The sequence below is a fragment of the Rhincodon typus genome, chromosome 12 (genome assembly GCF_021869965.1).
Source record: "Rhincodon typus isolate 14 chromosome 12, sRhiTyp1.1, whole genome shotgun sequence".
NCBI lineage: Eukaryota > Metazoa > Chordata > Chondrichthyes > Orectolobiformes > Rhincodontidae > Rhincodon > Rhincodon typus.
The window spans coordinates 11,147,095-11,157,871 of record NC_063343.1 but is presented as its reverse complement, the minus strand read 5'-3'; the positions used below and the strand labels follow the sequence as shown (position 1 = coordinate 11,157,871).

Sequence of the window (10,777 nt, the reverse complement as noted above, 5' to 3'; positions counted from 1 at the left end):
AAGGGTTTCTGATGAAGGGTCTAGGCCCGAAACGTCAGCCTCTCTGCTCCTATGATGCTGCTTGGCCTGCTGTGTTCATCCAGCCCTGCACCTTGTTGTCTCTTGAAGGACTGAATGGCCTGATCCTGTTCCAGTCTTCCAAACTGGAAAACAGTAGCTTCTTTCGGAATAAAGCAAAATCGTTGCTGTTTTTGGTTTTGGTCTGTGAAAATAAAGGAACAAAAACAATATTGTCTTCTGTCAAACTGCTGAAAAGCGCAATGTTCATTGGTCAGATGTGTTGATGAGAATGACTGTTGAAGTCACCTGTCTTTTGTAAAGTCTTCCCGTATGTCTGAGCTTGGGGCTCCCACTGAATGACCAGCTGGAGAGTGTCCAGGGCAGTAACCTGGGCTATGAAGGAGAATTAGGTGTGGGATAGTGACTTGATAATGTAACTGTGATCTTTGTGTGGGAGCGAGAAGTGGGGCTAGTTTGTTTATTAAATGCAAAGAAAATTCCTTAATTTACATTCTGTCCTTTTGCTTTTGTTTTCCAGCCGACATAATTTCTACAGTAGAATTCAACAACACTGGAGAATTGTTAGCGACAGGGGACAAGGGGGGTCGAGTTGTAATATTTCAGCGAGAGCAGGAGGTGAGTTACTCTGAAAAGCTAGTATGTCTGCTTTGTTCCTATTAACCAGGATCCTGCTGATTCACAAGCCACAGAGTTATCAAGCTATAAAGCTTCGTAAGAAGTGATTTGGAAAACGTATTCCCCTGTCTGACGAGCAACCTTTATTTCTCGGGCTTTTATGAGGCTGCATCTTAATATTCTTTTCAATGCTGACAGATCCTTTCCAGCTGTCAAACTGTGCTTACCTTTTCTTTCATAACATATTGAAATGATTGCTACTTAGAGATTTTCTTCTGCTGTTTCTGCCTCCATCCACCAGTAACAGGATTAGGAAATCATTGTCCAGAAGGGTCAGAAAATTATGGGTTTGGATTTCATTCTTGACACTTAGGCCAACATATCTAGGCACTAGAATAAAGGCAAAACAGATGCTGGAAATATGAAACAAACACCAAGAATGCTGGAGAAACTCAGCAAGTCTGGCAGCATCTGTGGAGGGAGACAAGCTTTAACATTTTGAGTCCTGTTCGACGACGACTTCAGAATCTAGACACTGACACCTCACGAGCAGCGCTGAGGAAGTTGCTACATTCTTGAAGATATAATCTTTCGGATGAGACATCAACCCAAAGCTCTATCTGCTGTCACAGAGAATTTAAAACATCCCGTGGCATGTTTTTTAAGAAGAGCTGAGAAACTCTCCTGCTGTCCAGCTTAATATTTGTTGCTGACCTTAAAACAGATTGTCTGCTCATTAGCATATTTGCGAGACCTTGGGGATAATTTGACAGACTGTTTCCAGAGTTACAAATATTGCTCTGTGTGATTGTGACCGCAGCAAACTCTTCCCACTGCTCCCTCCTCATCCTGTCTGCCACTTTTAACAAGGTTGACCATACCAACTTCATTGGATGCCCCTCTATTGTCACCCAGCTTTTCTTTTTAATTCATTCACGGGATGAGGGGCGTCACTGGCTAGGTAGCATTTATTGCCCATCCCTAATCGCCCAGAGGGCAGTTAAGAGTCAACCATTTTGCTGTGGGTCTGGGGTCATATGTAGGCTAGGCCAGACCAGGTAAGGATGGCGGTTCCCTTCCCTAAAGGACATTAGTGAACCAGATGGGCTTTTCCCGACAATCGACAATGGAGTCACCACATGTACCTCATTCCATTCTTATGTTTCCACATCTAGCAAAAGATACTCATGCACTGGCTTCTCTTACCACTCCAGTACCATTACTTTTACCCTCCCCACCCCAACAAGGATCTATCCTTGCACCCTGCCCCTCAGTCCTGTCATCTAAAGGGATGATGTTAGTTTCCACATGTGTACTGGTGACACCCAGCTCTATCTGTCTCCCACTCTCACACCATTACCAGCACTCTTGACTTGACTACTATCTCTAAGTTTTCAGTCTGCTTTCCAGAGTCCATTACCAGATGACAGGAACTTCCTCCAGTTAAACAGTGGGAAATCCAAGCAATTAGCTTCAGGTCTTGCTTCAAGGTTTGCTCCCTAGCTAATGGCTCACTCTCTGTCTTTTCCTGGAAATGTTTTGAAGCTACAGCAGACCATTTGTCACCTCATTTTTGGTTGCAAGATAAGCTTCTGATGACATACCCTCTTCAGCACTAAAACCATTATTTCCACCTCTGTGGCATTGCCTGGCTCCATCCTTGTCTCAGTTCATCTACTGTTGGAAATCTTGTTCACACTTTACTATTCCAACGAACTCCTGGTTTGCCTCCCGTGATCTACTGTCTCGGCACTTAAGCTTATGTAAAACTGTGCTACTCATGCTCACTTGCACCAGTCACCCCTTTGCTTGTTGACCTACTTTGGCTCAATGTTCAAATTGTCATCCTTATTTTCAAATCCCACCGTGGCCTTGTACTCTTCCCCATCTCTTCCTCCAGTTCTACAACCCTACCTTTGCTGATCTGATTGTGGCCTATTAAGCATCCCTGCTTTTAAATGCTCTGGCATTCGTGGTCATTCCTTAAGGTTCTAGGTCCTAAGCTCTCAGATTCCCTCCACAAACTTCTCCTTCCTCTTTTTCTGTAAGATGCTTCATAAAACCTACTGCTTTGACTAAGCCCTTAGTTGTAAATTTTCTTATGTGGCTTGTTGTTGAGTTTTGTTTGGTTACAACATTCCTGTGAAGCGATTTGAGATGTTTTATTACATTAAAACTGCTACGTAAGTGCATCTTTTCTGTAATACAGCAGTAACTACAATGCAAAGAATGCTTCATTTTTGTAAAATTCAAGGGCAGTTGGGGAGGGCAATAAATACTGGCCCACATCCCATGAATGAATACATTTTTAAAAAAAAACAGTTTGGAAGGGATTGTGAAATACAGTGTAGAACTGCAAGTCCCTTCCTCTTGTTTTGCCAGCTCCATAACAGTTGACCTAATTGGCCAATTTCACTTGAAAGTTGTTTTAGTATAGAACTGAGTCATGCAGATCAAGCAAGTAATTAGTTTTATGCTTGAGCATGTGCTGAGTTAGTGGATCCAATCCAGACCTGCAGTGGTGATGCTCAGATTGGAAATCAGAACGAAAGACAGTCTGCAATCAATGCAGTCGAGAATTTGAAAGGACCTCTTTACTCGGAAGGAAGTACATTTACAAAGTCACTACCACTGGAAATCTTTGAGGTGAATGATATTGGTATAAGGGAGCTGGGTAAACATATAAGATCATGAGACTTAGAACCAGACAGAACACCAGTTTTAGTAACTCATAGGAATCAAAAGTCTGGGTCTTAAAACAAATTTTTGCTTATTAATAAACCCGTTAAGAATTCTAGAGAAGCTTCTTTTCCTGGAAAGTTGTTAGAATGCAGAGCACGCAAAGTTATTGAAGCAAACGTGTTGGGTGTTCTCTAAATGCTTTTGTTAAATGGCATAAATTAATTTAAGGAGAAGTTAGATGAGTGTATGAGGGTGCAATGAATGGTGGAATTTATTGAAAGGATATGATGAAGGAGGACGAGAAGAGTTTAGTGTGCAGCATAAACATCATTGAGCTCAGCGATTGTGTTTTGTTTGCTGTAAACACAAAGTAATTCTATCATATGGAAGACAATCCTTGTAATAATTGACATCTTTCTTGAATGTTTGATGTTGCTCAAAATTCCACTTCAGATCACATATCCAATGATGTTAGGTACTGTTTTGTATACAGTACACTTTGCACTTCAAGTTAAAGTGGATTAAAGTAGGTTGGACCAATCTGTCATGAAGCACTGTGGCATGTCTTGAATTTTCTCTTCTGAATTGATTTGAATCAAAGGACCGAAGCCCCAAGGTCAAAGATTTAAAGGCAGATGAGAACAAACTATTGCCATTTTTTCCTTAATATTCATTCTTAGAAAATGAGTACTGCTAGCAGAGTTGGTTTCTATTGCTCATCCCTGGTTGCACTTGATTTGTTGAAGATTTTGTGAACCGGTGCAGCCCCCATGATGCTGTTAGGTATGGAGTTCCAGGATATGCACCAAATGACAGGGACAGAACAGCAACAGGGCTGGCACAAAGGAGTTTGCTTCAGGTAAGCCTTCAGCCTGGCACTGCAAACATACACTCTCCACCCCACTCCCTGTTCCCATAGACTGTAGTAGAAGTGACATCATAGTAAGCTGGCAGCAAGACATGTGTGTGTTGAGGGGGAGATGTCCCGAGACCCTGGAATCACGCCAGATTGGAATCAGTCTGTCACTTGGAGATGAGCATGAAATGGATGCGGTCCTTATTCTAAGTGCGGAAACCAGGGTGAGAAAGTGTTAGGGAAGTTAGGTTTCCAAACTCGGACTTGATTGAAATATCTAAAATTGTAGCAGGGTTGGACAGACTACATACGGGAAGGATGTTTCCCCTGGTCTAGAACAAGGGACACTAATCCTAACCCTGTTGCAGGATACAGGGTAGACCTCTTTAGGACTGAGATGAGGAAACACTTTTTCACTCGGGCAGTGAACCTGTAGAATTCTCTATTACAGAGGGTTGTGGAAGTCAAATCACTGAATATATTCAAGAAAGAGATAGATATAAATTTTTAGATCTTAAAAGCATCAAGGGGTATGGGGAGGGGAGAAGCAGGAATATGGCATTGAGATACCAGTGGAGATTACTGGATAACGATCAGCAATTGAAACCTTGTGTTTTTCCCTGCCTATGTCTGGGCATTGAACAAAGCTCCGATCATAGTTAGGGGCATTTTTGTTTCGTTTGATTTTGTGTTATATTAGGGCATGCATTTCTCCAGTGAGCCACCTGGAGCTGAAGGGCAAGTTTGGTTTGGCAACAGTGAGATCTTAGCACTAAGGACCCAAGGAAATGAATGAATGTTATTGGTTGAAACCAGGCCTACTGATGTATTTGTTATTTGTCTTGTGAAGTCTGACTGTATCAGTCCTCAGTTTCGACTTGTATTCACTGATTTCCCAGCTACCAATGCTCGAATCAGAAAAAAAGCCTTAGGCATTTGTGTCACTATCAATCAGCTCACAACCCACACTAATCATTGTCCTGGAGTTGTATTCTCCACACCATAAAACAGCAGAGTTGATGTCAGTATCGAAAAAATTGAAATTAAATCACACAACATAGCTCTCCCGTAGAGAGGAACTAATGGTGTGTTTCTGCAAGCTTTCAAATTGGGATATTGTCAAGAGGCTTGAGTGGACTAATAAGGAACGGAAACTGATTACTGATCCCACTGTTACCCACATCTGCTTGTACAAGTTTAATCTTGTTTCTTTCTCCGTGCTGAGCTAAAGTTCTTTGAACATCGGCACCTCAAACAACCGTTCTTCAACTTCAAGACTAAAGAAAGAACTTGTGTTTATATAGCACTTTTCATGGCTTTAGGATATGCCGGAGTGCTTTACAGTCAGTGACATAATAACATGATAATATGTAAAAAATGCAGCAGCCAGTTTATGGTGTACAGGAAAATCCTACAAACTGTGATGTGCTAATGGCCAGGCAACCTGTTCACAAGTTGTTGGTTGAGGAGTAAATATTGGGCAGGGGAGAACTTCCTGCTGCTCTTCACTTAATTCACCTGAGAAGGCAGACAAGGCTATAGTTAATGTCACATCTGCAACACAGCATCACGGATGCTGCAGTGCTCCATCTGTGCTTTGAGCATCTCGGTGTCAACCTAGATTGTGCGCTTCAGTCTTCTAGTGTGGGATTTTAACCCACAACCTCCTGATTCAGTTGTGAGAGTAGCCAGCTACTGAGCTAGACAGTGAGAGTTAACAGGCTGTTGATCTAAACACTGCAGTTCAACCTAGTCCAGGCCACACTGTATTCCAGGACATGTCTCGAGTGGCGAGCATGAGTGGGGATCCTGCCAGCTCAGATCCAATACATCTCATGTTTGTTTTGTAGCACTGAGTTCAAGTGGACCAGGTTTGATGGTGGCCTAAAAATACATTAATGGTAATGAGGAAACTGAGACGTGACATCAGAGCTGTGGGATGACATTTGTTATGATGGGATATGGGAATATGTGCCTCCAGAGTTTAATGCCTTCCATAGCTGGGCTGTTGCTGAAGCTCTGCTACCAGAAGCTTTGAAGGTGAATAGTCCATGTCCATTTTTGGATTGAAGGATAGTGATAATGTACTTAATAAAGATCAGGATTAGGCCACTCAGCCCCTTCAGCCTATCTGACTGTTTATTTTGATCAAGGCTGATCTTGTCTTAACTATATTCCAGCCCTCAATCCATTTACAGGTACCTAGATATCCCAATTAATCCATAACCTCCACAGAGGGAGAGGCTTCATGTTTTTACCACCATTTGTAAGAAAAGATGCTTCCTGATGTCCCTCATGGGATCTGAAAGATGTTATCTTATTGCAGGACTTACTTCCTCTAAATATATTGCACAATCTCCATTGGCTCCATATCCATTTTGTTATAAGTAGTTCAAAGCTGATCACAATACTCCCATGTCTAGCTCAAGCTATGTAAAAGATCAGCATAACCTCTCTGTGAAGCTAGAGGAACACAGCAGGCCTGGCAGCATCAGAAGAGTAGGAAAGTTAACATTTCGTGTTGGGACCCTTCAGAAAATTTTCTGAAGAAGGGTCCTGACCCATAACATCAACTTTCCTGCTCCTCTGATGCTGCCTGGCCTGCTGTGTTCCTCCAGCTCCACACGGTGTTATCTCTGACTCCAGCATCAGCAGTTCTTACTATCTCTGAACATAACCTCTCTGTTTTTCTGTTTTATCTCTGAAAATATTCCCCTGTGCTGTCCTTTCTCTCTCATGATTTATTAAGTTATCACAATACTTTGTGATTTATGTATCTGTATCCCCAGATTACCCTTTCTGCTCCACTACATCATTTAGACACTTACTTCCCTTATTCTTCCACCAAAAGCATCCCATTTCACTTGTCTATACTAAAGTTAATTTGCCATTTCATGCACTGCAAGTACACTAATATCTTCCCCTATTTTGTCAGAATCGTCCTGGGCACCGTCCAGTTGGATGTCAATTTGCACATTTTCAATTGTGTTTTTAATTCCAAATGATTTATTCACCATAAGGGTAGGTCCAGCACTAATCCCTGTAAAACACCACTTCCTGCCTCTCGCTGTCCTTTAATCCTGACTTTGTTTTCAAACGTACTTTTTAAAAATTCCTTTCATGACATGCAGGTATTCCTAGGTAGACCAGCATTTATTGTCCATCCCTAGTTGCCCTGGAGATGATGGTGGTGAACTGCTGTCTTCAACTTTTACAATCCTTGGGCTGTAGTGACAACTAAAATGCCATTAGGGAGGGAGTTCCAGGATTTTGACACAGCAACGGTGAAGGAATGGTAATATATTTTCAAGTCAAGATGGTGAGTATCTTGGAAGGGAACTTACAGGTGATGGTATTTTCATTTATCTGTTGCCCTTATCCTTCTACATGGTAGGGGTCGTGGGTTTGGAGGCTGCCTTCAAAGGAGCCTTGGAGGGTTCTTCTTTGATCATCGAATGACATTCATGTCCCCTTCCTAATGATCCACCAGCCATTCTCACCACTAAATGTACCAGAAAACACTTTTTTTTAAGATGGTTGATCCTGCCAGGAGTAACGCTTTTCCTACAAGCGATCAAGAACCATAAGTCAGGACTTTTTCGCCTGTCCCAACTGAACACATTTCCAATGCGTGCCCAGCAGCCTCAAATAATGGGGAATAGCTAGTTAGCGTGTTTCCTCTGCAGGTAGGTGTCTGATAGTGATAGTGGATGGGTTCTGGTAACAGGGGTGGAGGAAATTGTTGTCCACTCTCAATGGAGTCTGACAGCCCCTATTGTAAGGGCACAGGGAGTGCTGCTGAGTTGCATTAGAGTGCATAGTGACAGAGGAGCAGCGTAGCTGCTATCACTATCATAGGAGTAGATGCGTACAGTTTCATTTCACTACTCCATGGCTGAGCTGGGGTATGGCACCTCAGCAAGCCATCTTGCCATTTTCTGCAAGTGAACACTTCATCTTCAAAAATAACAAGTCTTCACCCTCAGGATTTGAAGCTACCTCCTCTCGAGGGAAGTGAATACAGGGGGGTCATTCACAAACTTTCATGTGTGTCCATAAACAGGAGATAATTACCCCTTTAAGTGTTTTAATTATCTACCCATTACTGCTGGAGAGGAAGTGGTGGCTACTACTGAAAGGGTGCATGTTGCTGCACTATCTTTACATGAGAAGTACTAAACAGTAGCTTTCTCTTTGCTCCTTAGAAGGTATCACCCCTCTGCTGTTCTTAAAGATTAATTCCAGTTGTTGCAATCTGTTATGATTAAAGGTTTTATACCCAGAGGTATGGATACTACAACTGTCCAGAGCTCTTAATTGGAAATGCCAATATTTTCCTTGGTGCGCCTCTCTACCTCCAGCTTGTTGCTAATTCTGGAATGCTGGAGACAGGCAATTAAATCTATATTTTCTACGGTCAGGACCATATATTGACCAGCCCTCTAGGCATTCTCATTGCAAGATTCCTATTCAAAGGCAACCTTAATTTTCTTTCCAATTTTGACAAGATCCGTTTATATGAGGATTGAGACAAATGTAATTGTAACAAGATTGCCTTTTTGGTGAAATATGTCATGATTTAGTCTTTTCCTAGCATTGTAAAACTTGAAGGGTATACGGGGCTGGAATGGATGAAACGAAGGTTTGTTATTGAGATTAGATCACATGATACAATGCAATCCCTAAACCACGAGGTACAGGAGCATGATTGTCCCAAAGGAAAGCTATTCTGTGCCGTTGCCTAGGATACAATCTTAAGGCTCTGTTGCATTTTGCATTCAGCACTGAATGGTGTAGTCAGTGCTTCATGATGCCAAAGATAGCCATAAAACTAGTAAATAAGGCATTCAACGCTCTTAATGCCTTCGTCTTCATTTGTTTGCCCTCTAAGTCATGGGTTCCCACACTATGGGTAGTAGCCCTCTGGGCTGGTAGGGTGGGAGCTTGAGGTAGCAAGTTTCAAGGCAGCAGTTGCAGACTTAAAAGCTCCAACTCACTTTTAACACTCTGAGGCCTGTTTAATTTGTGTGTTTTGTTCCATCTATTGGTGGAGCTTTAGCGTCTGTCCTCTGAGCCCCAGTTACTGTTCCAACCACAACTTGGAAAAAAATTGGGTCTTCACTTCTTTTCAGGGAAAACTCACGAATTTTCACTCTGAGATTACACAATTGAAATCACATCGGGGAAGTGTTTGGGAAACACAGCCTTCAGGAGAGGTCTTCCATTGACCGCATTTGGAAGATCATTATTCTAAACTGGGGTGTACCTGGGAGTACCAAACGGCATGACCCCAGATTTGACAACGGTGGTCAGCCGCAGGATCGGTCGTCCTTGTGACATGCTCTTCCAACCCAAGTCCTTGCCTCTCTCTTGAAAGCACTGCTGCTGAAAATACCAGAGCAAAGCCCCAAGGAAAAGGAACTCAAGCAAACTAGGACTGTGGTGCTGTAAACTGGATCTCTATGGTCTTCTCAGCAATTCACTTAATTGTTATAATGGATAGGCCTTCAGGAAAAGAATTTTATAGACATTTCTGAACACGTTTAAATAAGGATGTGAATCCCATTTCAGAAAATCATTGCTTGTAAGTGCAGTTAATGATGATGAAGCCAATTGTTGCCTGTGGAGTCAATCAAGTTACTGCTCTCCAAAAACTAATGCCCTGTGAGAAACTCTTTAATCTCTGCTCCTGCATCCCTGTCACAATGACCTGTGGCTTCTCTGATCATGATTTGTATTGACGGAATATCTGGGAGTATGCTATAAATCACTGTGGTATTGAGAGTGATTTTTAGCCAGGCCAATAACAGCCACAGGTATCCCTATCGTTTTGTGGTATTGCAGGAAAAGGAATTCTGAACACTTTTTATATTGTTTTTTTTTCCCTGTTTGCCCCAGAGTAAAAACCAGTCTCATCGCAGAGGAGAATATAATGTTTACAGCACTTTCCAGAGCCATGAACCGGAGTTTGACTACCTGAAGAGTCTAGAGATCGAAGAGAAGATAAATAAAATCAGGTGGCTACCCCAGCAGAATGCAGCCTACTTCCTTCTCTCAACCAATGGTATGTTATGGGCGGATGTTACTGAGGTTTGAATGTAAAATTGTAAATCTGTTCCAGTTCAAGTAACCTGTGTTCACTTGAGGACCTGAAAATAGGCGATATTAAAGATTATTTGGTCATCTAACTTCACTCCTGCCGCATTTGAGGAATATTAGGACCAGGAAAAGGCTATATTAATCCCTTAGGTCAGCTGTACTTTCCATTGCTGATCTGTAGCTTAACTCCATTTACCTGCCTTATCTCTATATCCTTCTGTATCCTTACCCAACCCTTGATATCAGTCTTCAAACTCCAACTGACCTCCAGCATGCAGAGCTTTATTGGGGAGAAAGTTCCTCATTTTCATGTCGAGCTGCATGGACAAACTGTTTTTCAATTTCCTTTTCAATCAACCCAGCTTTGTTTTGAAGATCATATCCCTTTTATCTCAACGCTTGCCATTGAAGAGTGTCATTCTTCTGCACATATCAATTCCTTCTAACATTTATAACAACTCGAACAGATCACCCTGAGCATGGAGTTTCCCATTTCATGGACTC

The 10,777-nt window shown here is 42.1% G+C and overlaps 1 protein-coding gene across 5 annotated transcripts in view; it reads left to right on the top strand.

The window, feature by feature from the left end:
• The window catches only part of LOC109927921 (serine/threonine-protein phosphatase 2A 55 kDa regulatory subunit B beta isoform), a 501,083-nt gene that overhangs the window by 428,867 nt on the left and 61,439 nt on the right, over positions 1-10,777 (top strand). For all 5 annotated transcript variants that reach the window (XM_048603895.1, XM_048603897.1, XM_048603899.1 and 2 more), the window contains 2 exons: positions 539-636; positions 10,073-10,238. In XM_048603895.1, the coding sequence (XP_048459852.1) occupies positions 539-636; positions 10,073-10,238 (264 nt within the window). The remainder of the gene's footprint in view (positions 1-538; positions 637-10,072; positions 10,239-10,777) is intronic.